Raw genomic sequence first — 25065 nt, 5'->3', positions numbered from 1 at the left:
CTTGTGCTGTACAGGTCTCTGTACAAAGCAAGATGATATAATTCTGGATTTACCCTTCAAAGGGGGCTGTTGTGCACTTGAGTAACTGGGCAGTTCCTTACCTGAGCCTTGCCAAGCAGAGCTGATCTCAGCATCTGTGTGAAGCTGCAGCTTGGTGTGTCCCTACCGGTGCGAATGCTGGTGGAAGTGCCAGCTTGGAGAGCTTGGCAGCTTGTCACAGCAGCACAGCGTGAGAGGAAGCCCAGGCTGGTGGATCAGGTGGGCTCAGTGGTACCCCAGTTCCAGGCAGCACCCCGAAGGGAGAACCTGTCATGGAGAGATCTAGGAAGATTGCACTCTCCCGAGAGATGGAAGATGTGCAACACCATCTTCAGGAGCTGACGGCAGGAAATGGCATTACAGAATCCTGCAGCCCATCTGCCTCACCCTCTGTGGTGGTCTGTAAAAGGAATGGGAAAATCCTGGCCCTGGTTCGGGGGGCTCAGTCCAGGCATAGGGCCTGCGTGCGCGTCTTGGGCCCGTGATGTGTGTCACTGAGCCACAGGATCAGTGCCACTGCCAGCTTCTAAACAGCCCCTTGGGGGCCCCTTCAGTGGGGCAGCTCCCAAGGGCCCCACCCTCCCTCTGGGGCCGGCCCTGCAGCCTCCAGTCCCCGCCTCCGAGACTGAGTCTCGATCTCCAGCCTCCTGGGTCACCCGTGCTCTGCCCGGTGAGTCCCACGGAGCCAGGCCTGCGGGGGCCCAGCCGGGGTTGGCAGAGGCCCCCGGTCGCGTTCTCCACACAGCGGTTTGCTGGTCACCGGGGCGCGGCGCTGGCAGCCGTCAGTGGAGCCAAGATAAGCAAAGTGGAGCCTGGGGGAGATGGGGGGCCCTCGGGGAACGGGGGTGGGGCTAGCATCCCATTGCTTCCCCATCTCCCCTGCTCCCTGGGGCCCTGATGTTGCCAGGCCAGAGCCCTCATAGGCCCTGTTCCCACATGGCTCCACCCACTGCTCCCCTTGGCCCTGGGACAGGGTCACAGCCTGGCCCCGCAGCCTGGCCTGGCCCTGTCCTCCTGGGGCGCTGGTGAGCCCCCCCTCCTGAGCCCCCGCCCAGGCCATGGCGCTTGTAGTGACCCCAAGTGAGGCAGATCATCTGGGGCATTGAGATTGGGGGTGGACCCTTCCCTGGTGAGACGCCCCTGCACAGGGGGGAACAGTGCCATGGTGCTGCCCTGCCCCTCCCCCAGCCCAGCCCCCAAGGCCCCTGCAGGCAGCAGCAGAATTTATGGGGGTGCCTGGGGGGGGTCCCAGCATCCTCCCCCCAGGTACCCGCATGTCAGGGGCTTGCTCATCAGCTGTGGGGGGCAGGATGAGCGTCGGGGGTGGGGGGGGAATCTGTCCCTGCACAAAGCATTATGAAGGCAGGAGCTGGTGCCAGGCACCTGCAGGCCTGTGAGAGCCCCAGGACCCATGGGGCTGTGGCTGCTGCCCGGCCCGGTGCATGGCTCTGCCAGCTGGCGTGGGGCAGTGGGAGCGCTGCCCCCGCCCAGCCCCATGTCACGGCCCTACAGCCAAGGCCGGGCAGCCGGGGCCGCTCCCAGTGAGGCGGAAGGAGCTGGCAGCGGGCAGGACAATGAGCCATTCACTGGGGCGAGCTCCTTGGGTAGCCCCGATGAGGGCAGCAGCCTGGGGCTCTGCTCGGCGGCTGAGCTGCGACGTGACAGCCCTGAGCACGGACAAGCCGCCCTTGTGTGTGGGGCGCCGCCTGCACCCCCGATCGACGGCGGGGCAGCACCAGCTCCCCCAGCCCTGCCCAGACATAGCCTGCCCCCCGCTGGCCCGTGTGTGGCGCGCCGGGCCAGGGGTCTGCCACCCACAGGGGTGAAGGAGAGACAGGAAGCCCAGCACCTTTCCCACTCCCAGCTCCACTCTGCCCCAGGTCCCCTGAGTGCCACTCTGCCCATTATACAACTGGGGAAACTGAGGCACCAAGTGAGCAAGGGACTTGCCCAAGGTCACAGTCAGGGCCAGAGGCCTAGCTCCCAGCCCCACCTCCAGCTCTAACCCACTGGATCCCTCCCACCCCTGAGCTGGGAAGAACCTAGGAGCCCTGGCTCCCAGCTCCCCACCCCGGCTCTGACCATTAGAGCCACTCTCTGCCTGGCACAGATTGTATCTCACACACAATCGCTGTTTCAGTCTCTCCCAGGTCCCCCCATGTTCCCCTCCCCCACTGCCGCTCCAGATGGGCCAAGAGGTGTCATCTAGCCGGGGGGGGCACAGACCCAGACGTGTCCTCACTGCCCCTCCCCCCCACTTAGGGGGAGGCACCCTGGCTTCCAGCTGTGACGCCAGGTGCCCTGGAAGGGGGGACATTGGGCTCGCCCTTCGGGTTTGGCTGGTGGTGGGCCGTGGGCTGGAACGTGCCCAGCAGATGTGACCTCCCCTCCCCGCATGGCTGGTCAGATGCTCCAGAGTGTGGGGGGGCCCCAGCGCAGGGAGAGGCCCTTCCCCCCTCCACCCCCACCCCCTCCGCCAGGGCTCCACACCAGTGCCACGGCAAGGCCCTGCTACCAGCCTGGCCTCCAGGGCCCCCAAAGAAGAGCTCCCTCCCCCACACCTGCCAGACTAGGCAGGGCAGCTCAACCCCCCCACAACTGACACCCCCAGACAGTGAGACCAACACCCCCACCCTGCGTCCTCAGGACCAAACCAGGGCCAGCTTGATACAGGAGTCCATGCACGGGTCACCCCCCATGGAGGGGCACCGGCAGAGCTAGGGGGGAGCCCAGGGCTGGGCTAGCAGGGGCTGCGGGTCGGGAGTGAGGGGCACCGGCAGGGCTGGGGGGGCCAGGGGGCTGTGAGGCAGGATGGGGGGGATGCAGCTGCTCCCCAAACTGTCCTTTACTAGCCAGTTCTCCTGTCCCTTGTGGCTTATTTATCTTGTGGTGGGGGGCAGCGGAGGGGCCGTGCGGGCATGGGATGGGGGGCGCTGGTGGGGGGGATGGGGTGGCGCCAGGTCCGCCCCCGGACGCTGGGGCAGGAGCGTCGGGTTCCCCCCCTGGCGCTGGGGGGGCCTGGGGCGGGAGGCGCCGGGTTACCCCCCCAGGGTCGCTGGGGGGGGCTGAGTCCCCCCCCGGGCGCTGCGGGGGCTGGGGGCGCCGGGTTCCCCCCCGGGTGCTGGGGGGTGCTGGGGCGGGGGGCGCCGGAGGGGGCTGGAGGGGGGGCGCCGGGTTCCCCCCCCCGGGCGCTGGGGGGGGCTGGAGCGGGGGGCGCCGGAGGGGGCTAGAGCGGGGGGCGCCGGGTTCCCCCCCGGGCGCTGGGGGGGCCTGGGGCGGGAGGCGCCGGGTTCCCCCCCTGGGTTGCTGGGCGGGGCTGGGGCGGGAGGCGCCGGGTTCCCCCCCCCGGGTCGCTGGGCGGGGGGCGCCGGGTTCCCCCCCGGACGCTGGGGGGGCTGGGGCGGGGGGCGCCGGGTTCCCCCCCGGGCGCTGGGGAGGGGGCTGGGGCGGGGGGCGCCGGGTTCCCCCCCCGGGTCGCTGGGCGGGGGGCGCCGGGTTCCCCCCCGGACGCTGGGCGGGGGCTGGGGCGGGGGGCGCCGGGTTCCCCCCCCGGGTCTCTGGGCGGGGCTGGGGCGGGAGGCGCCGGGTCCCCCCCCGGGTCGCTGGGCGGGGGGCGCCGGGTCCCCCCCCGGGTCGCTGGGCGGGGCTGGGGCGGGGGGCGCCGGGTTCCCCCCCGGACGCTGGGGGGGCTGGGGCGGGGGGCGCCGGGGGGGGCTGGGGGCGCCTTCGCAGACACCCGGCAGGGGGGCGGGGCGCGCGGCAGGGGAGGGTCCCACGGCCCCCGCGCTGTTACCCCCCCGGCCCGCCAGGGGGCGCCCGGCCTGCCGCGGGCGGAGAGCGGGGACTACAGCTCCCGGCCTGCACCGCGCCAGCCGCTCCGTGCCCCGCCCCCGGCTCGCGGGCGGCCTGGCCGCGCAGGGCACGGCGGGAGCTGTAGTTCTCGCCGTTGCCGTGGGGACAGGCCCCGCCCCAACCCGGAAGTGGGTGGGAGACGGTTCTAAGATGGCGTCTCCTCCTCAGGGGGGCCCGATGGCGATCGCCATGCGGCTGCGGAACCAGCTCCAGGCCGTCTACAAGATGGACCCGCTCCGCAACGAGGTGAGGCGCCGCGGCTCCCGCAGCAGCGGCCGCGCCTCGGGGCGGACAGAGCAAGGCGCATGCGCGGGCGGAAGAGGGGCTCCCGCGCCTGAGTGGGCGACGGACAGGGCCGCGCATGCGCACCAGTGACGGTGCGCACGTGCCCTGAAGGCGGTGTCTGGCGGGGCGAGGGCTGCCCGTGCGCATGCGCAGCCGTGAGCAGGCGTGTCCACGCCATGGGGACTCTGAGTCCGCTCCAGGGGGCGGGGCCTAGGGGCCAGGCCCCGCCCGCAGCCGGGCTGGGGCAGAGTTAAGGTGATGTCGCCTGGGGGAGGCACAGGCGGGTGTACGGGGCGGGGAGTAGCCCAGTCATGGAACCTTCTCCAGTCCCTGCCCCCCACAGTCCACAGGGGTCTCCCTCCTGCCCAGCTGGGGCACCCACGTATTGCTGGGGCAGCCTGGTGGGTACCCTGCGCAGGGTCCCCCGGGGCTTTGTGCCTAACGGGCTCCCGGGCACCACCCCAGCACATGGGTCAGGAGGAGCCAGGGGTCGAGAGCTGCTCTGCTGATCTGGGGGTGGGGGTAGGCCTCGCTTGTCCCTCTCTCAGCCCCAGAAGTGGAGATTCAAGGGCCGCTGGATTGGCCCCCCAAGACGGTGGCCGCACTAGCAGAGATGTGGGGGGAGGGGACTCCAGGGCCGGGCTAGCAGGGGCTGCGGGTCGGGAGTGAGGGGCACTGGCAGGGCTGCGGGGGGCAGGAGCCCAGGGCCGGGGTAGCAGGGGCTGCGGGTCGGGAGCGAGGGGCACCGGCAGGGCTGGGAGGGAGCCCAGGGCTGGGCTAGCAGGGGGCTGCCGGTCGGGAGCGAGGGGCACCGGCAGGGCTGGGGGGGAGCCCAGGGCCGGGGTAGCAGGGGCTGCGGGTCGGGAGCGAGGGGCACCGGCAGGGCTGGGGGGGAGCCCAGGGCCGGGCTAGCAGGGGGCTGCGGGTCGGGAGCGAGGGGCACCGGCAGGGCTGTGGGGGGAGCCCAGGGCTGGGCTAGCGGGGGCTGCGGGTCGGGAGCGAGGGGCACCGGCAGGGCTGTGGGGGGAGCCCAGGGCTGGGCTAGCAGGGGGCTGCGGGTCGGGAGCGAGGGGCACCGGCAGAGCTGGGGGGGGCAGGGCTGGGCTAGCGGGGGCTGCGGGTCGGGAGCGAGGGGCACCGGCAGGGCTGTGGGGGGAGCCCAGGGCTGGGCTAGCGGGGGCTGCGGGTCGGGAGCGAGGGGCACCGGCAGGGCTGTGGGGGGAGCCCAGGGCTGGGAGTGAGGGACCCTGGTGACATGTGCCCCGTCTGGCAGGAGGAGGTGAAGGTGAAGATGAAGGAGCTGAACGAGCACATCGTTTGCTGCCTCTGCGCTGGGTACTTCATCGACGCCACCACCATCACCGAGTGTCTGCACACGTGTGAGTGCGGGGGCCAGGCTGGCTGGGGGCACCAGGGGATAGCCCCTCCCCCCCGGGGCTGGTTCACGGCACCCGTCTGTGGGGCAGGGCTCCCAGTGGCCGCGCTGCTCGATCTGGCCCGGCCTGGCCCTGCCGTCGCTGGCCCAGGGGCTGCATTCTGGAGCCCTCTGGCCCCAAGTCTGCCGCAGACCTGGGCAAGAGGGGCCGGGCTGCTCCCTCTGCTGGGCCGGCATCTCTCCCGGAGAGTTAGGAGCCCCCTCTGTATGTGAAGGAGCCAGCCGGGCCAGGGGTGGGGGGCGGGGCAGCGGGAGCTGGCTGAGGGGTGCTGTGTGGGGGGAGCGGGTTGGGGGTACGGGGTGGGGTGGTCAGAGCCAGCCTCCACCTCTCCCCCACCCCTGCGCTTTCAGGGGTTGCCGGCTCCAGCGAGCCTGGCCAGCAGGTGGCAGCATCGCACCGCCCTGGGTGGGCTGGAGATGCCCCTGGGGGAGGGGGATCAGCTGGGTGCCCAGCTCGCAGGGCAGCGGGAGCTGGCCCAGCGCCCAGGGCCTGCAGGAGGGCCAGCCCGCACCACACGGGCCCCAGCCGGGGCAGGGGCAGGGGATGCTGGCTGAAGCCGGCTGCGGGGCTAGATGGGCCCGGGGTGGGGAGCCGGGCAGGGGTAGGGGCTGCTGCCCACGGCGTCCCGGGCTGTGCCAGGCTGGGTCCCCGGCCCTGACGCCCGGCCCTCGCCACAGTCTGCAAGAGCTGCATCGTCAAGTACCTGCAGACCAGCAAGTACTGCCCCATGTGCAACACCAAGATCCACGAGACCCAGCCGCTGCTCAACCTCAAGCTGGACCGCGTCATGCAGGACGTGCTCTACAAGCTGGTGCCCGGCCTGCAGGAAAGTGAGTGGGGGGGTGACTGTGAGGGCGGGGGGGCCTCTGCTGTGGGGGGCAGGGGTGAGGCCGGGGGGCTCTGCTGTGATGGGGGGGCTGTGAGCCCCAGGGGCTGGGGTGGGGGGGCTCTGCTGTCCGTGCCCCACCTGCAGCCCCTGCGTAGGGAGCCATCAGCACAAGGGGCCGGGCCTGCCGCTGGCAGATGCCCAGTCGATGGCTCCACACCGCAGCCCTGGTGCTTGGGCAGGGCAAGGCTGCCTTCACCCCAGAGCACACAGCCTGGGCCAGGCCCTACTCGGGGGAGGCCAGGGGCCCTGTGTGTGTGGGGCGGGGTGGGGGAGGCCGGGGGCCCTCCCTAGTGCGGGAAGCTGGCCGAGCGCTGCCCCCTCTCACTGCAGGCGAGGAGAAGCGGATCCGGGAGTTCTACCAGTCGCGTGGCCTCGACCGAGTGACCCAGCCCAGCAGCGAGGGTGCGATACTCACAGTGCGCTGTGCCTAGCCTGGGGGGGCTCTGAGCCCCGTGCTGGGGGTGGGGGGACAGTGGGGTGGCAGGGGGAGGAGGGCTTCATGGAGCTGGGGGAGAACAGGGCGATGGGGGGGGAGGGAGGGAGGAGCTGCGGGGGGTGGGACGGGGTGGCAGGGGAGGGGGCTCTGTGGAGCTGGGGGGGCAGGACGGAGGGATGGGGTAGCAGGGGGAGGGGGCTCCGCAGAGCTCGGGGAGGACAGGGGGATGTGGAGGAAGGGTCTCTACGGAGCTGGGGGGGTGGGATGGGGCGGCAGGGGGAGGGGGCTCTGGGGCTGGGGCAGTGGGGGCAGGCTGTAGCTGCCTCTCCCTGGGGCATCCATCCTGCCCCACTCACTGCTGTCTGCTGGGCTGCTCTCGTGCCCTGTGGGCCCCGTTCGCTGGCTGCGGGGGGCTGGGCCCATCGCTGTCCCCGTCTCACTGCCGTGCGTCCCCCCCAGATCCCGTGGTCGACACGATGGGTTTGCCCTACAGCAGCTTCGACCACTCCCGTGCTCACTACTACCGCTTCGACGAGCACGTCTCCCTGTGCCTGGAGCGGCAGAGGTCAGTGGGGCGGTGCCCGTGGCGGGGGCTCAGCAGATGGGGTCACTGAACCCTGCCCTGGACTGGGGGTGACGACGTGCCTCTCGATGCTGATCCACAGTTCGCTGCTCTCCAGCCCTGGGCTTCCCTCCCAGTGCCCCCAGCCCTGCCCGGATCCCTCCGTGCCTGCTCTGAAACCCACGCACAGCCAGCGCTGGGGTGGGACTCGCCTGTTTAATAGCCCCCAGCTGCCCGCGGGAGTCCTGGCTCCATGGAGGCTGTGCTGGGGCCTTAGGGAGACCGAGGGGGATTCCGGAGTGAGACTTTGCCCAGAGCGCCAGGGTTAATGCGACCTCTCTGGGGAGGGGCCGGAGGACGGAGTTACTGGGCCTGGGGTCGGGTTTACGTGGGGTTCGGGAGGCAGAACGGCCAGCAGTCCAGCACCCCATAGCACGCACTGGAGCAGTGGGGGAGAGGGGAGAGCGCCCCCTGCTGGGTATGAGCTCTGTCCATCCCAAAGCCCCAGCCTCGGGACTGGCTGCAAAGGCAGCTCTGGTCTGCCCGGCCCATGGACCCCTCCCTGGTGAAGTTGGCAGGTGGCCCTAAGGTCGGGGCAGGGGGAAGCGGTGAGGGCAGGTCCGTCACAGAGCAAGCTGGTCGCGTGGCAGGCTGGGCACAAGCACCAGGGTGAAAGGGACAAAGGCCGCAGGCCGTCCGTACCGGCGGGGCTCGTGGTGGGTGAGTGGCTGACTGCCACGCTGTGGCCAGAAGGCGAATGCCGTCCTGAGCTGTGTAAACGGGGGATGTCGAGCAGGAGCCGAGGGGTGATTTTCTGGGGTGGCTGCTGCTGGGATCCTGTGTCTGGCTCTGGTGCCCACGGCTCAAGAGGGACGTTGAGAACTTGGAGGGGGTGGAGAAGAGCCGTGGGAGCGATGGAAGGGTTAGAAACCTGCCCTGGAGTGAGAGACGCAGGGAGCCTGGTCGAGTTAAAGAGAAGTGTCAGGGTGGCTGGGTCCCCGTCTGTTGGCACCTACGCGTGGAGCAGAAATGTGGCGGTCCAGGGCCCTTCGGCCTGGCAGAGGACAGGCTAACACGTGCTGGGGGCTGGAAGCTGAGGCTAGCCACGTTCAGACGGGACGTGAAGCCCACATGCTGGCCGGGAGGGGAGTGACCCACGAGCCGTTTCCGCAGGGAGGGTCAGGGCTGGTGTGTCTCTAAGATGCGGCTCCTGTTCGAGCAGGAGCAGTGCAGGGTGGTCTGGCCTGTGTTCCCCGGGGCCGACGAGGGGAGCGCAGGGTCCCATCCGGCTGGGGGGTGTCTGCGGCTAGGGGCTCTGGGGTGTGGGGTGGAAGCGATGAGGCTGGGTTTAGGAGCTCCCAGGGGGAGGTGCTGTGAAGAGGGCCAGGCAGTGCCCATGTTGCACCCGCCCTGTGGGCACTAGGTGTTTGCCCCTGGCAGGGTTTGTCCCTGGGCAGGGTTTGCCCCTGGCCAGGCCAGCACGCCCAGCTCTCATGGGCCGTCCCCTCTGGTCTCTCCCCAGCTCCAGCAAAGAGAAGAACAAGACTGGTCTGCAGGTAAGGCCAGGCAGGGGGTGGCTCCCCGCGTGCGCAGACATGGTGCCGTCTGCTGGCAGCCGGGGGCACCATGAGCCTGCCTGGCTCCCACGGGGGCGCTGGGGCCAGCACGCTGGGGGCCAGGGGCCTGTGTTTCCTGCCTTCTCTCAGCCGTCTGGGAGCAGGCCGGTGAGGACACTGGCTCCTCTCAGCCAGGTCCTCGTCCCCCAGCTGGCCAGGGCCTGGCTCTCCCCCCCAGCTGTCCGGCTCCCTTGCGGGGGTTGGGCTGGGAGCTTGACCTGCCAGCGCTGTGCGAGGCCCCCACAGCCCCGGGATCCTGTCTTGCTATCTCGGGGGGCTGGAGGCAGTGGCCAGGCCCCTTGCCAGGGGTGGGGGGAGGGCAGGCTGGGTGGCTCCTTCCACTGATGCTTCCTGTGTCCCCCATTGGACCCACACCCCTGGGCTGGGCATCGGCGTGTCCCAATTCCTGCTGGGTCCATGCCAGGGATGCCCCCTGCCCCTGGCCCAAAGGGGGCCCTGCCCAGGAAACACTGCACCAGGGTAGGGACGGGGGGGTGGCCTGGGGGGGAGCGGGGTGCAGCGCTGGGGGTGGGAGGTGGTCAGGGGGAGCCCTGGGGGGTCTGTGTGGAGTAGCCAGGGCATGGAGGGGCTGGCTGGGGGTGTGTGCTGGGGGGTCTGGCCCGGGGATGTGTGCTGGGGGAGCGGGGGGGGCAGGGGCTGGCCGGGCGGTGCGTGCTGGGGGAGCGGGGGGGGGCAGGGGCTGGCTGGGGGAGGTGCAGGGGGGGCTGGCCTGGGGGAACCGGGGGGGGCAGGGGCTGGCCGGGGGGTGCGTGCTGGGAGTCGCCGGGGGGTGCGTGCTGGGGGCTGGCCGGGAGGTCTGTTTGTCCCAGTCCGGGGCCCCCCATGGTGCACTCTGGGGAGGGGGGCTGGCCTGGGGATGCGTGCTGGGGGAGCGGGGGGGGCAGGGGCTGGCTGGGGGAGGTGCAGGGGGGGCTGGCCTGGGGGAGCAGGGGCTGGCTGGGGGTGTGTGCAGGGGGGGCTGGCCTGGGGATGCGTGCTAGGGGAGCGGGGGGGGCAGGGGCTGGCTGGGGGAGGTGCAGGGGGGGCTGGCCTGGGGGAGCGGGGGGGGCAGGGGCTGGCTGGGGGAGGTGCAGGCGGGGCTGGCCTGGGGGAGCGGGGGGCAGGGGCTGGCCAGGGGGTGCGTGCTGGGGGAGCGGGGGGGGCAGGGGCTGGCCGGGGGGTGTGCAGGGGGGCTGGCCGGGGGGTGCGTGCTGGGAGTCGCCGGGGTGTGTGTGCAGGGGGGGCTGGCCTGGGGGAGCGGGGGGCAGGGGCTGGCCAGGGGGTGCGAGCTGGGGGAGCGGGGAGGGCAGGGGCTGGCCGTGGGGTGTGCAGGGGGGGCTGGCCGGGGGGTGCGTGCTGGGAGTCGCCGGGGTGTGTGTGCAGGGGGTGCGTGCTGGGGGAGCGGGGGGGGGGCAGGGGCTGGCTGGGGGTGTGTGCAGGGGGGGCTGGCCGGGGGGTGCGTGCTGGGGGCTGGCCGGGAGGTCTGTTTGTCCCAGTCCGGGGCCCCCCATGGTGCACTCTGGGGGGGGTGCCCCTCCGGCGCCCTGCCCTCACCCCGCTCTCCCTTGCAGCAGAAGTACGTGCGCTGCTCGGTGCGGGCCCAGGTGCGTCACCTGCGCAGGGTCCTGTGCCACCGCCTGGGGCTGGGGCTGCAGCACGTGAGTGAGCCGGGGGGGCCGGGGCCGGCGCTGCCAGCCCGGGCTGGGCCACTCGCAGGAGGCTGGCAGGCCGGGCACCGGGGGCGGGTCTCAGGCCGGGCACCGGGGGGGGGGTTGCAGGTGCGGTTGGAGGGGCCGGGGGCGGGTCTCAGGCCGGGCACCGGGGGGCTGGGGGGGGGGTTGCAGGTGCGGTTGGAGGGGCCGGGGGCGGGTCTCAGGCCGGGCACCGGGGGGCTGGGGGGGGGTTGCAGGTGCGGTTGGAGGGGCCGGGGGCGGGTCTCAGGCCGGGCACCGGAGGGCTGGGGGGGGGGTTGCAGGTGCGGTTGGAGGGGCCGGGGGCGGGTCTCAGGCCGGGCACCGGGGGGCTGGGGGGGGGGTTGCAGGTGCGGTTGGAGGGGCCGGGGGCGGGTCTCAGGCCGGGCACCGGGGGGCTGGGGGGGGGGTTTGCAGGTGCGGTTGGAGGGGCCGGGGGCGGGTCTCAGGCCGGGCACCGGGGGGCTGGGGGGGGGGTTGCAGGTGCGGTTGGAGGGGCCGGGGGCGGGTCTCAGGCCGGGCACCGGGGGGCTGGGGGGGGGTTGCAGGTGCGGTTGGAGGGGCCGGGGGCGGGTCTCAGGCCGGGCACCGGAGGGCTGGGGGGGGGGTTGCAGGTGCGGTTGGAGGGGCCGGGGGCGGGTCTCAGGCCGGGCACCGGGGGGCTGGGTGGGGGGTTGCAGGTGCGGTTGGAGGGGCCGGGGGCGGGTCTCAGGCCGGGCACCGGGGGGCTGGGGGGGGGTTTGCAGGTGCGGTTGGAGGGGCCGGGGGCGGGTCTCAGGCCGGGCACCGGGGGGCTGGGGGGGGGTTGCAGGTGCGGTTGGAGGGGCCGGGGGCGGCTCTCAGGCCGGGCACTGGGGGGGGGTTGCAGGTGCGGTTGGAGGGGCCGGGGGCGGGTCTCAGGCCGGGCACCGGAGGGCTGGGTGGGGGGTTGCAGGTGCGGTTGGAGGGGCCGGGGGCGGGTCTCAGGCCGGGCACTGGGGGGCTGGGTGGGGGGTTGCAGGTGCGGTTGGAGGGGCCGGGGGCGGGTCTCAGGCCGGGCACCGGGGGGCTGGGTGGGGGGTTGCAGGTGCGGTTGGAGGGGCCGGGGGCGGGTCTCAGGCCGGGCACCGGGGGGCTGGGGGCGGGGGGGTTGCAGGTGCGGTTGGAGGGGCCGGGGGCGGGTCTCAGGCCGGGCACTGGGGGGCTGGGTGGGGGGTTGCAGGTGCGGTTGGAGGGGCCGGGGGCGGGTCTCAGGCCGGGCACCGGGGGGCCGGGGGCGGGTCTCAGGCCGGGCACCGGGGGCAGTGCCCATCCACCTGGTGATGCAGCGTCTCCGTGGCAGGTGCAGATCCTTTACGGCAGCGAGGTGCTCCCGGATCACATGACCATGAAGCAGCTGTGGCTATCCCGCTGGTTCGGCAAGGTGGGTGCGGGGCCGCGGGCGCTGGCCTGGGCGGGGGGCGTCGGGCCGGGGTACCTGTCGCGCGAGCGCAGCCCGGCAGCCGCACTGGGCACATTGGGAGGCAGGGCCCTCGCTCTCCCCGGCACGCAGCCGGCCCCAGCCCTGGCCTGGCGCTGCCCGCCGGAGTCCGGCCCGTTGTTTCTCCCGCCTCCTGCTGAGTGCCGGGGAGGCTGGGCGCTTCTCCCTCGCTTGAGCTCGCAGGGGGTGCACTGGTGGGGTCTGGCTGCGCTGGGGGGGTGGCAGGGGGGGTGGTCCCGCTGGCCGTCCCGCTCTTCTCACGGCCACTCTCTTGCCTTGCAGCCTGCGCCCCTGCTCCTGCATTACAGCGTGAAGGAGAAGAGGAGGTAGGGGGCTGGGCCGAGGGCGCTGCCCTGCCCAGAGACCCCCGAACCCTGCCGCCCCCCCTAACTTAAACCCTCCTGCCCCAGCCCGAGTCTATTTTTTGAATAAAACAGTTGAAAATCCCTGGCCGGCCGGCGCGCGTGGCACCGGGGGAGAGGGGGGCAGGGGAGCCGTGCTGGGCAAGCGCCAGGCAGCGCCCATGGGAGGGAACAAACACACACACCCCTGCCCGCGGCAGTACCCAGCCCTCCCACGCGCCGGCCCCGGCCCCCCTTCCCACACAGCCGTTCCTGCGCCATGCAGGGGGCCCACGGTGCCCCCCGTTCCCTTGTAGTGAGGGAGGGAGCCGCGTGGAGACGTTTACCCAGCGCCAGTTGCTCTTTTGCGCTCAATAGATTAATCACCATCACAGCCGCCTCGGGCGTCTCGTCCCCCTGCCAACCCCGCCCCCCGGAGTGATGGGGAAATAATGGGCCTGGGGCCGTGGGGCTGCCCCTCTGCAGCGCAGATAATGAGCCATGATAAAGTCATGGGCCCTGGGATTCCTGGGGGGGGGCCTTCCCCCGGCTGGCTTCACCACACTCGGCCAATTCGCCACTCTTGTGGGCACGGTACTGCAGGCAGCTGGGCAGAACGCGGCAGGTCCGGGGCTGCTGGGGGTCGGGGCACTGCCTGCAGGGGGGCGCCCCCTGAATTCCTCTGGCCCCAGGAGGCCTCAGCACACCTGGCAGTGAGCACAGGGCAGAATGGGCTGTGCCCAGGCTGCTGGGTTAGGGAAAGGCGGAGGGGCACCCTTGCCCATGGGGGCACTGGGGGAGGTGCTGGGCCCTGCTCCCCACGGCAGGTCACGGGCCGGCCCCTGCACTGAGTGGCTTGTTGAGCTGCGGCTGGACCGGCTGCCCAGCAGCAAACACGAGCCAGGCAGCTGGTGTCTCCTATTCCTGGAGACCCAACAGGTGCCCCTGAGCCTGGCCCAGGCCCAGCGCCCAGCCCACGCCGCCCAGTCCTGAAAAGCAGACCTGGCAGGGAACGCAGCTGGCTTGGCAGCCCTGGGTGCACGGCGGGATGGGGGGCAGAGAGCGTGGCCAGGAGTGGGGGGCTGAGCAGAGAGCGCAGCCCTGAGGGGGGGCAGGAGGCGCAGCCCCAGGCAGGCAGGGAGCATGGCCCCATCTCCCCCTGACGGTGACTGTCCCGGCCCCGTCCCGGCCGTGTTGGTGCTGCCCGGGGCAGTGGAGCCCTGGGCTGGGCGATTCCTGGGCAGGCCCCAGGAACCCAAGGTTTCTTGAGATGTCCTGGGGCCTCAGCTTCCCCGTCTGGAGCGGCCGCATGGCAGGGGCGCTCCGTCATGGCGCTCACTGCCTCTTCTCGGGGGGCTGCCGATGCCCCCTTGTCCTCCAGGCTGGGGCTTGCCCTGGGGCTGCTGCTCCTTGGGGCTGGCTGTCTTGGGCCCTGCCTCTGGCCCAGGGCCGGCTCCCGGGCTGTTTATCCCTCGCGTGGCCCGTGGCCCACAGCACCTGGTCCCAGAACTGAGACGGGGCGCTGGGTCCTGTCCCCCCCCCCCCCCCCCCCCCCCCCCCAGCTCAGTCACAGGCCAGCCTCCCGCGGGCGTGGGGCAGGCCCACAGCTGCAGCAGGCCCTGGCCAGGGCCCCTTACGGCCGCACGGGATCCCGGCCGCTCAGCCATGGACTTGTCCTAAAGGAGCTTCCTCCACCCAGTAGTAGGAACCCCCCTTTCGTGCTGTGGCCCTGCACTCCCCCCCCCACCCCCAAGACACAGGAACCAGTCGGGCGCCCACGTCCCAGGGTTTCCCTGGGAGAACAGGTGGAAACTTTCCCTGCCCCCGCAGTACGAGACCCTCAGCTGTGTCAGGGAAATCTGATAAGGGGGTGGGAGAGAAATCAGGGATTTCCCCAGCCTGGCCCCCCCCAGCTCTGCCAGCGCCCCTCAATCCTGACCTGCGGCCCCCGCGATCCCTGCCCTGCCCCCCAGCTCTGCTGGTGCCCCTCACTCCCGACCCGCAGCCCCCGGTTTGCTGCCGGGCGGCTCTGTGCCCTGTCTGGCTGTGGGGGCAGCCGGTCGTTCATCGCCCCACCGGGGCTGCGTTGGGGAGGGGCTGAGCGGGAGGGGGCTGCCTGTGGCTCTGTGATTTATGCCGCACGGCCTGGCAATTAGCAGCGCATCCCCGTGGCCGATCCTTAACCCCGAGCTCTGCGCGGCTGGGCTGACCCCGGGCCCGGGAGCCCCTGGGGGGGATCTGGTTACCCCGGCCCTGCCCTTCCCACGCGGGCCTGCGCAGTGCCCAGCCCAGCTGTTGGCCATCCCTCAGGCGGCCGGCAGGCCGGGGGGCAGCCTAGGGCCGAGCGCTCGCCCGCTGCCAAGTAGCTGGTGAAACGCAGAGCAGAGGGCACAGGGCAAAGCCAGCTGGGACCGCGCGGCCAGCACGTGGGGCGACGGGGCTGGGGTCTCCCAGCCCCCCTAAACATGGGTCCTCCCCACCCAGCCTCCCCACAGCCCCCCTGAACACGGGGACTCCCCATTCCCCCGAACACGGGGACTCCCAGCCCTCCATGCCCTGCTGCCCCCGGAGACTCCGAGCCCCCCGCCTGCTTCCCCCACGGCAGCACCTCCCCCCAGAGCCTGCACCAGGGTCGGTGCCGTTCGGACGCCCCCGGGACGGGACAGCCCCTCGCCCCGTCAGCCGGCCGGGCAGAGCCAGGGAGACGGGCCCAGCAGGCAGCAGGGCAGGGCCCAGTCCCTGGGGGGGCGCTGGCAGGCCTGGAGCCCGGGCGAGGGGCCCTTTGCTGTGTCTGTCACCACGGGCTCTGGCTCCTGCAGCCCCAGCCTGTCAGACGCAGGCCGGGGGCTCCGGCGTTACACAGAGCAGAGCAGGAAGCCGGAGCCGGGCCAGAGCTGGCTGATCCCTCGGCGCATCCCGCACCCCCCGCGCCCCCCACTTATCAGCCCGGCTGGGACAGCACAAGGAGGCTAATTCAAACCAACTGGGCGGCTGACATTGGTAAATGAGCGGCCTGCCTGCGCTGGGACTGAGGGGCAGGAATGCTGCCGGGAATGGGGGGCGCGGCTGGCTGGGGGGGCTCCATGCTCCCAGCCAGCTGTGCCTGACCCCTCCCCCCCCCGGTCCCAGCACTGTCCCCCGCTGGGGCTCCTGCCTTTGGGGGCAGGGCCGCGGAAAGGGAAAGTTTGGCCCGGGGTTTTGGGTGCTCGTCCCTGCTGTGCCAGGCTCCGAGTGCCCCCCCGGGCGGATCTCTGGACACGGGCCCATCTGTCATGGGCTGACAGCTGCCCTGGCACCTGGGGGGGCACTCGGACCCAGCGGGGGGGGTGCAGGCAGACAGTGGCTGGGCTGCCCGCTGCTGGGATGGAGGTGGCACCAGGAGTTGTGGGGCAGTGGCTGGCACCCAGGGGTCTGCTCCCAACCCCGCAGCTGAGAGTGTCCCAGGGAGCTGGGGAGGACGGGGGGGGCTGATTTGCCATGCTCACTTGGCTTTAATTACCTGTTCCTGCGGCCCAGCCACTGCTGCCGGGGGACCGGGCCGGTGACTGGGGGCTGCTTGGCTGGGAGCTAACATCTTTCCAGCTTCACATTAACAGCTGGGTCCTGCCCTGTCAGCAGCCAGTGCCTGGCCTGGCCCGTGTGGGCTCCGCAGGGCAGGGGCTGGACACAGGGCAGTGCCCAGCTGGGGGATTCACTCGCTCCCTGGGCTGCTGCCCCCCTGTGACAAAGCAGGACTGTTCTTAATGTTTCCTCTGAATAGTGTGGGGGTGCCTCAGTTTCCCCTAGGCAGTTCTTAAGTATCTAGGGGGTGGGGTAAGGGTGTATGATCATTGCAGAGCCCTAGAGGGCAGGTGTGTGCAGGAGTCTGGACACAGAGAATGGCCAACACCCTGTTTCCTGGCCACTGATGGCCTGGGCCCTTCCCCCCCTGCAAGGTGAGAGCTAAAGGGTTGGAGAACAAAGGAATCCGGTGACCTCCTGGCCCGGGAAAGGGACAAAGCCCAGGGGAGGAGGGGCTGGAGGGAGTTTCAGTTTGGGGCTGGCTGGGGGTGAGGAGTGAAGGGCAGACGTGGTTGTCTGGCTCACTGCCCCCCAAAATGGACCCAGCTGAGGGGTCCTGTTCTCTGCACCTACAAGCTCTGTGTTAGACCATGTTCCTGTCGTCTAATAAACCTTCTGTGTTACTGGCTGGCTGAGAGTCACGTTTGACTGCGGAGTTGGGGGGCAGGACCCTCTGGCCCCCCCAGGACCCCGCCTGGGTGGACTCGCTGTGGGAAGCACACGGAGGGGCAGAGGAGGCTGAATGCTCCAGGGTCAGACCCAGGAAGGTGGAGCCGGGTGAGCTGTGTGTCCTGCAGACAGGCTGCTCCCCGAGAGGAGACTTCCCCAGAGTCCTGCCTGGCTTCATGGGGAGCAGTTCCAGAGCATCGCCCAGGGACCCCGTGACACCCCCACTCAGGGCTGGGGGCCTTGGGGCAGAGCAGACCTCAGTCCCCTGAGCGTCAGAGGGGGATGCTTGGCAGTTGCTGAGTCCCAGGCCCATGGCGACGTGGGCCTCGCGCTGGGCTGCGGTGGTAGGGGGCTGTGGCCTAGCAGACATCTTGGGGGGTAGGGAGCCCAGAACCCAGTTCTGGGCCTCCCTCCATTTCCCCAGCCAGCTGCAAACTGAAACTCTCCCACCCCTCCTCTCCTTTGTCTCTTTCCCGGGCCAGGAGGCCACCTGATCCCTTTGGTCTCCAACCCCTTCAGTTGGCACCTTGCAGGGGAGGGGCCCAGACCATCAGGAGACAGGGTGTCGCCCATTCTCTGTGCCTCATCCTCACACTGGTGCTCTGCTCTGCAACAATCCCACCCTCTTGTCCCCCCCTGGATACTTAAGAAATGCCTAGGGGAAACTGAGGCACCCACACAGTATTCAGAGAAAACATTAAGAACATTCCCACTTCATCACAAGTGACCCTTGGTTGAAGCTCTGCCTGTCCATCCGGCTGATCTCGTCCATGACTCCAGTGAAGCCTGGACTGCATCCCACAGCTCACGCGTACCCCTGCCCCCCAGTCCTTGTTCCCAAGCTAGGGAGCTGCTGCTGGCTCCCTGTGGACGTGACCATCCATGGACGTCAGTCGCTAGGCGTCAAAGTCGCGGTGGTTGGATTTGCCATTGTCGTCATATTGGGTTCTCCGCTGATGTGGGGTCGGCCTCAGCCAGTCCCTTTGCAGTGACCCACTTAGCCCCAGCCAGCCAGGTGCTGTTCACACCTGGGTCTGAGCCTGCCTGTGAGCAAATGGCCCTTTCCACCCCAGGGGACAGTGCAGCATACAGGGGAAACTGAGGCATATCCAGGCCTGATAAAATTACCAAAAAATCCCACTTCATCGCGCAAGGAAACAATGAGACAGCGCTCAGCTAGAGGGGCGCCTGGCAGCCGGGCTATAGTGCGGGGGGGGGGGGGGGGAGTGCCACATTGCAGGAGTACGGGTGTTGTGAGAGGATGGGGAGTGCGGCTCTGTGGGGGGTGTTGTGTGGGGTTCTTATGCAGCATTGGGGGTATTGTGCGGGGTGTGCGGGCATTGTGCAGAGGTGTGGTGCACTGTTGCAGCTGTGTTGGTGTGGGGGTGCAGTGTTGAGGAAGTGGGTGTTGTACAGATGTGGGGGTGTTGTGCTGGGGTGAGGGTGTGGTGGGGGGTGCAGTGTAGAGGGGTGCAGGTATTGTGCAGGGTGGTTATGCAGCGTTGGGGGGTGTTGTGCAGTGTTGTGGTGTGCAGGTGTGGAGGGGTGTGGGTGTTGTGCACGTGCGGGGCTGTTGTGTGGGGTGGGAGGTTGTGCGGCATTGGGGGTGTGGGTGTTGTGCAGCGTTGAGGGACGGGGGTGTTGTACAGGGTTGTTATGCAGCATTGCGGGTGTTGTGCAGTGTTGTGCGGGTAGGGATTTTGTATGGGGGTGGGAGGTTGTGTACTGTTGAGGGGTGTGGGTGTTGTGTGGGGTTGTTATGCAGCGTCGAGGGGTGTTGTGCAGTATTGTGGGGATGTGTGTGCGGGGGGTGATGTGCAGTGTTGAGGGGTGTGGGTGTTGTGGGGTGGTGCAGCGTCGAGGGGTGTTGTGCAGTGTTGAGGTGGTTGTGGGGGTGCGGCGTTGGTGGGTGCGGGTGTTGTGGGGTTGTGGGGGTGCGGCGTTGGTGGGTGCGGGTGTTGGGGGGTTGTGGGGGTGCGGGTGTTGGGGGGTTGTGGGGGTACGGCGTTGATGGGTGCGGGTGTTGCGGCGTTGGTGGGTGCGGGTGTTGGGGGGTTGTGGGGGTGCGGCGTTGGTGGGTGCGGGTGTTGGGGGGTTGTGGGGGTGCGGCGTTGATGGGTGCGGGTGTTGGGGCGTTGTGGGGGTGCGGGTGTTGTGGGGTTGTGGGGGTACGGCGTTGATGGGTGCGGGTGTTGGGGGGTTGTGGGGGTGCGGGTGTTGTAGGGTTGTGGGGGTGCGGCATTGGTGGGTGCGGGTGTTGGGGGGTTGTGGGGGTGCGGCGTTGGTGGGTGCGGGTGTTGGGGGGTTGTGGGGGTGCGGCGTTGATGGGTGCGGGTGTTGGGGGGTTGTGCGGGTGCGGCGTTGGTGGGTGCGGGTGTTGGGGGGTTGTGGGGGTGTGGGTGTTGGGGGTTGTGGGGGTGCGGCGTTGGTGGGTGCGGGTGTTGGGGGGTTGTGGGGGTGCGGGTGTTGGGGGGTTGTGGGGGTGCGGCGTTGGTGGGTGTGGGTGTTGGGGGGTTGTGGGGGTGCGGCGTTGGTGGGTGCGGGTGTTGGGGGGTTGATGGGTGCGGGTGTTGGGGGGTTGGGGGGTGCGGCGTTGGTGGGTGCGGGTGTTGGGGGGTTGTGGGGGTGCGGGTGTTGGGGGGTTGTGGGGGTGCAGCGTTGATGGGTGCGGGTGTTGCGGCGTTGGTGGGTGCGGGTGTTGGGGGGTTGTGGGGGTGCGGCGTTGGTGGGTGCAGGTGTTGGGGTTGTGGGGGTGCGGCATTGGTGGGTGCGGGTGTTGGGGTTGTGGGGGTGCGGGTGTTGGGGGGTTGATGGGTGCGGGTGTTGGGGGGTTGTGGGGGTGCAGCGTTGATGGGTGCGGGTGTTGCGGCGTTGGTGGGTGCGGGTGTTGTGGGGTTGTGGGGGTGCGGCGTTGGTGGGTGCGGGTGTTGTGGGGTTGTGGGGGTGCGGCGTTGGTGGGTGCGGGTGTTGGGGGGTTGTGGGGGTGTGGGTGTTGGGGGGTTGTGGGGGTGCGGCGTTGGTGGGTGCGGGTGTTGGGGGGTTGTGGGGGTGCGGGTGTTGGGGGGTTGTGGGGGTGCGGCGTTGGTGGGTGCGGGTGTTGGGGGGTTGTGGGGGTGCGGGTGTTGGGGGGTTGGTGGGTGCGGGTGTTGGGGGTTGTGGGGGTGCGGCGTTGGTGGGTGCGGGTGTTGGGGGGTTGTGGGGGTGCGGCGTTGGTGGGTGCGGGTGTTGGGGTTGTGGGGGTGCGGGTGTTGGGGGGTTGTGGGGGTGCGGCGTTGGTGGGTGCGGGTGTTGGGGGTTGTGGGGGTGCGGCGTTGGTGGGTGCGGGTGTTGGGGGGTTGATGGGTGCGGGTGTTGCGGCGTTGGTGGGTGCGGGTGTTGGGTGTTGGGGGGTTGTGGGGTGGTGCAGCGTCGAGGGGTGTTGTGTAGTGTTACGGGGTAGCAGGTGTTGCGGGTCCCTCCTGGCCTGTGGAGCTGAGACGCGGAGAGGGGTCCAGTGTTCCACAAGGCCGGAGCCTGGGGCAAAACTGGGGCCAGGGGCCAATGGTCCCGTGGGGGGCACCCGCACTGGGGCCAGCTCCCCCCAAGGGAGTCTGGGGGGGCCTAGAAACTCTCACTGGGATGGATGGAAATGCAGACAGCCCCCAACAGGCCCCGGGGTGCATGCAGCCCCTCCCCGTGCTCCGGGGGGGCTCCAGGACCCGAGCCCCATGGGCTGCTCCGAGCCACGCACCTGGCCCCATGACGCCAGCAGGAGAGCTGGGGGCCCCCCCAGGCAAACCTGTGGCCGGGGGGCCCCGGGGGGGTACAGAGGAATGGGTCTGGCTGGGCCTGCCAGTATTTCAGTGGCAGCTCAGGGGGGGCTGGACGATTGCCCCTCCGCCCCACAGTCCCTTGTGCAGGGGCAGGGGGATCGGGGGGGCACTGGGGGGGCGTGGGGGGGCTGTGGTGTGAGGCTGGAAATGCCCCCTCCCCCCAGGCGGGGAGGTAACGGACAGGCTCAGCTGTAGGATGAACTCGTCAAGGGCGCGCCGTGTCTGTCATCGGGGGCTCAGCTGGAGCCCCTCAAAGGGCCAGCGCCTGGCGCGGCCTTCCTCTGCCCGGGGGGGCCGGGACGGTGCTGGGATGGCCTAGCCCCGGGGGTCTCTGCAGGGGGGGCACAGCCAGGCTGCTAGCTCAGTGGCTGTGGCTGGGGCTAGCTGGGGGGGCATCAGCGCCGGGCGCCCCGTCGTTACTGCCAGACAAATGAGCCCATGTGCTGTAATGGATATGCCCCCCCCGGCCACCTGGCCGGGGCCCCCCTCCACCAGCCGCTCACAAGCAGGGGCCTCCCCCAACCCCGACCTCCAGCTGCCAGGCTCTGCCCCCCAGGTCGGGGTGTGGAGGGAAAGTCCTGCCCCAGCCCCAGGGCTGGAGGTTGGGGAGTGGGGCACGGGGCCCTTCCCTGGCAGGGGCAGGCAGGGGGGGTTAGGTTAGGCAGGAGGGGGGTTGCGGAGTGGGGTGTGGGGCCTTTCCCCGGTGGGGGGGGTCAGTTAGGCTGGGGGTGGGGCCTTTCCCTGGTGGGGGCAGGTGGGGGGGTCGGTTAGGCTGGGGGTGCGGGGGGTGGGGCACGGGGCCTTTCCCTGGTGGGGGCTGGCTGGGGGGGTTCGGTTAGGCTGGGGGGACAGGGAGTGGGGTGTGCGGCCTTTCCCCCCTAGGGCTGGGCTGGCTGGGGGGGTTCGGTTAAGCTGGAGGGGGGATGTGGAGTGGGGTGTGGGACCTTTCCCTGGTGGGGGCAGGTGGGGGGGTCGGTTAGGCTGGGAGGGTTCGGTTAGGTTGGGGGGGGCAGAGAGTGGGGTGTGGGGCTTTTCCCTGGCAGGGGCTGGCTCAGGGGGTTCGGTTAGGCTGGGGGGGCAGGGAGTGGGGTGTGGGGCTTTTCCCTGGCGGGGGCTGGCTGGGGGGATTCAGTTAGGCTGGGGGGGTTCGGTTAGGCTGGGGGGGGCAGGGAGTGGGGTGTTGGGCTTTTCCCTGGCGGGGGCTGGCTAGGGGGGTTCAGTTAGGCTGGGGGGGTTCGGTTAGGCTGGGGGGGCAGGGAGTGGGGTGTGGGGCTTTTCCCTGGCGGAGGCTGGCTGGGGGGGTTCAGTTAGGCTGGGGGGGTTCGGTTAGGCTGGGGGGGGCAGGGAGTGGGGTGTTGGGCTTTTCCCTGGCGGGGGCTGGCTAGGGGGGTTCAGTTAGACTGGGGGGGTTCGGTTAGGCTGGGGGGGGCAGGGAGTGGGGTGTGGGGCTTTTCCCTGGTGGGGGCAGGTGGGGGGGTCGGTTAGGCTGGGGGTGCGGGGGGTGGGGCACGGGGCCTTTCCCTGGTGGGGGCTGGCTGGGGGGGTTCGGTTAGGCTGGGGGGACAGGGAGTGGGGTGTGCGGCCTTTCCCCCCTAGGGCTGGGCTGGCTGGGGGGGTTCGGTTAAGCTGGAGGGGGGATGTGGAGTGGGGTGTGGGGCCTTTCCCTGGTGGGGGCAGGTGGGGGGGTCGGTTAGGCTGGGGGGGTTCGGTTAGGTTGGGGGGGCAGAGAGTGGGGTGTGGGGCTTTTCCCTGGCAGGGGCTGGCTCAGGGGGTTCGGTTAGGCTGGGGGGGCAGGGAGTGGGGTGTGGGGCTTTTCCCTGGCGGGGGCTGGCTGGGGGGGTTCAGTTAGGCTGGGGGGGTTCGGTTAGGCTGGGGGGGCAGGGAGTGGGGTGTGGGGCTTTTCCCTGGCGGAGGCTGGCTGGGGGGGTTCAGTTAGGCTGGGGGGGTTCGGTTAGGCTGGGGGGGGCAGGGAGTGGGGTGTTGGGCTTTTCCCTGGCGGGGGCTGGCTAGGGGGGTTCAGTTAGGCTGGGGGGGTTCGGTTAGGCTGGGGGGGGCAGGGAGTGGGGTGTGGGGCTTTTCCCTGGCGGGGGCTGGCTCAGGGGGTACGGTTAGGCTGGGGGGGCAGGGAGTGGGGTGTGGGGCTTTTCCCTGGCGGGGGCTGGCTCAGGGGGTTCGGTTAGGCTGGGGGGGTCTTTTCTGACACCTGCTGCTGCCGGCGGGTCTGTAGAGAAGGAGAACGGGTGTGACCAGCTACAGCCCCCGCCCCCGCACTGGGGGCTGCCCCCTGCCAGTCAGCAATGGGGGGCCGCTGGCACTAGGCGGCAGAGCACAGCCGGGAGCCTGCACCCCTGTGCCCTCAGTGCCATCCCAGAAGCTTTCCGGGGGGGCTGCAGGGAGCCCCCAGCTGTGCAGCGCCCCCCTGACTCCCCGGGGTCTCCCCGCACTCACCCCCCTTGCTGCTGACAGACAAATGAGCCCACGTGCGGCTGCGTTTCCGGCCTATTGGTGGGGTCCGGGCATGGGGGAGCTGCCCCCCGACACACCCGTTCTGCCCCTGTGGCCGACTGATGTGCCGGGGCCGGGGGGCTGTTACCCACCTTCGCCAGCGGCTTCAAACAGAGCGACTGGGCCTCCCTGGTTCTGGGACCCAGCACCGAGCACCCCACAGCCCCCCCACCCGAGCACCGTCCAGGCCCTCCCCCCAGCCGATCACCAAACAGCCCCCCCACCCGAGCACCGCCCAGCCCCTCCCCCCAGCCGATCACCAAACAGCCCCCCCCACCCGAGCACCGCCCAGCCCCTCCCCCGAGCTGATCACCAAACAGCCCCCCCACCCGAGCACCGTCCAGCCCCTCCCCCCCGCTGATCACCAAACAGCCCCCCCACCTGAGCACCGTCCAGCCCCTCCCCCGAGCTGATCACCAAACAGCCCCCCCACCCGAGCACCGCCCAGCCCCTCCCCCAGCCGATCACCCCGCAGCCCCCCAGCCAACCACCGCCCAGCCCCTCCCCCAGCCGATCACCAAACAGCCCCTCCATTAAGCAGCCCCCCCCAGCTGATCGCCAAATGCCCAAGGGCTCACCCCCTGCTCCAGCCTGGGGGTCAGGGCAGCCCAGGTGGCCGACACGGGGAGGGGGAGTTCGCTGCCCTCGCTCCCTGGCAGACGACGGGGAGGAGCCATGGCAGGACCCCAGCCCAGTTCCAAACCCCAGGGCTTTGGGGTGGCAAACGGGCACAGGTCTCATGCCAGCTCCTCGTGCCCCCCGTGAGTGCGAGCGACCAGCCCGGCCCTAAGGGCGGACGGGACCCGGCTCCGAGCTGCGGGCTGGGTACGGGACGTGGGACGTGTTAGCAAGGCTGCTAAAGGAATCTCGAAGGTGCCTGGTGGAGGCACTGCTGTGGGAACGGGGAGATGCCAACGCTGGGGGGTTGGAACCCCCCACGCCCCCAGGCACTGGCTGAAGTGACCCCATTCGGGCCGGGCTCAAAGGGGGAGGGATGTGACCGAGTGGGAATTTCTCATAATATTTTGGATTTGTGTGCCTCGGTTTCCCCCCGGCGCTGCCTGGTTATCCGGTGGGGGGAAGGGTTGTTTCGCTTTGCAGAGATCCAGGGGTGACTGCGCCTGGCTGGGGCCTGGGGACGAAGACAATGGCCTGGACGTTGGGTACCTGGCGACCGTCCCTGGATGGTCCCCCCGCCATGGGAGCCGGCCGGGTGTGAGCAGCTGGAGGACAAAGGGCTGAGGAGGGGCCCGGTGGGGTGGTTCCACGGGGGCGGCTGCAGGCAGGAGAGAGTTTCTGCACGGGGACTAAAGGGGTCGGGGGCTCGGGGCTGACCCCCGCGGGCCCAGGCTGTAACTTGCTGCTCTCTGTGGTGGCCAAGGCCTGGCTACGCCGTGTTCCAGACACCTGCTAGCCCCCGGCTGAGAGTCCCGGCCGATCAGGGAAAGTGGGGGTGCAGTGCTCCCTTTGGGGTACACGTCTCCCCCAGGGGTCCAGGTCAGGGGGCCTCGCTGCAGGGAGCTCACGGCGTGACCCAGGGGGCTGAAGGCTCCGAGGGTCGCTCCCAGGAGGTGGGGAAGCCAAGGGGCCCTCCCAGAGAGAGAGTGACCCTGAGGGGGCTGGCACAGTAAGGGGTTCCCCCAGGGGTTGTTCCTGAGCCGTGCGAGTACCGGGCCTGTGGACCCGTGGCAGAGGGGACTTCAAATGCTTCATGCAGACTCCGGAGAGAGCTGCACTGTAGGGGGCGCAGGCATCACAGAGGGGGAAACTGAGGCAATGAGTGGTATCTACTTCCTGAACAAACTTCGGGCACAGTGACATTTTGGCTCCCAGGCCCCACTTCCCACCCCTCTAGCCATCAGGTGCCCCTCCCCTCCCAAAGCCAGGGATAGAACCCAGGAGTCCTGGCTCC

The 25065-nt window shown here is 70.3% G+C and overlaps 1 protein-coding gene across 4 annotated transcripts; it reads left to right on the top strand.

Moving 5' to 3' along the window:
• The first annotated feature begins 3986 nt into the window (after positions 1-3986).
• On the top strand, positions 3987-12712 carry PCGF1 (polycomb group ring finger 1). 4 transcript variants are annotated; one of them, XM_048846582.2, is made up of 9 exons: positions 3987-4137; positions 5450-5555; positions 6290-6442; positions 6832-6903; positions 7397-7502; positions 9022-9055; positions 10690-10773; positions 12128-12208; positions 12548-12712. In XM_048846582.2, the coding sequence occupies exons 1-9, from the start codon at positions 4042-4044 to the stop codon at positions 12593-12595; spliced, it is 780 nt and encodes a 259-aa protein (XP_048702539.1). In that variant the 5' UTR covers positions 3987-4041; the 3' UTR covers positions 12596-12712. The 4 variants fall into 4 exon arrangements, with proteins under 4 accessions (XP_048702539.1, XP_048702541.1, XP_048702538.1 ...); XM_048846584.2 differs by having other exon boundaries at positions 10687-10773; positions 12134-12208; XM_048846581.2 differs by having other exon boundaries at positions 10687-10773.
• The last annotated feature ends 12353 nt before the right edge of the window (positions 12713-25065 follow it).

This window comes from Caretta caretta, chromosome 4 (assembly GCF_965140235.1).
Source record: "Caretta caretta isolate rCarCar2 chromosome 4, rCarCar1.hap1, whole genome shotgun sequence".
NCBI lineage: Eukaryota > Metazoa > Chordata > Testudines > Cheloniidae > Caretta > Caretta caretta.
The sequence above is the reverse complement of the archived record's forward strand: the minus strand, read 5'-3'. Positions and strand labels throughout refer to the sequence as shown.

Bases quoted from the DNA above. Each gene is read 5' to 3' on its own strand.
- PCGF1 (XM_048846581.2), top strand. From the start codon at position 4,042: ATGGCGTCTCCTCCTCAGGGGGGCCCGATGGCGATCGCCATGCGGCTG. The intron at 7,503-9,021 runs GTCAGTGGGGCG...GTCTCTCCCCAG, and splicing joins CTGTGCCTGGAGCGGCAGAG to CTCCAGCAAAGAGAAGAACA. The intron at 10,774-12,127 runs GTGAGTGAGCCG...TCTCCGTGGCAG, and splicing joins TGGGGCTGGGGCTGCAGCAC to GTGCAGATCCTTTACGGCAG.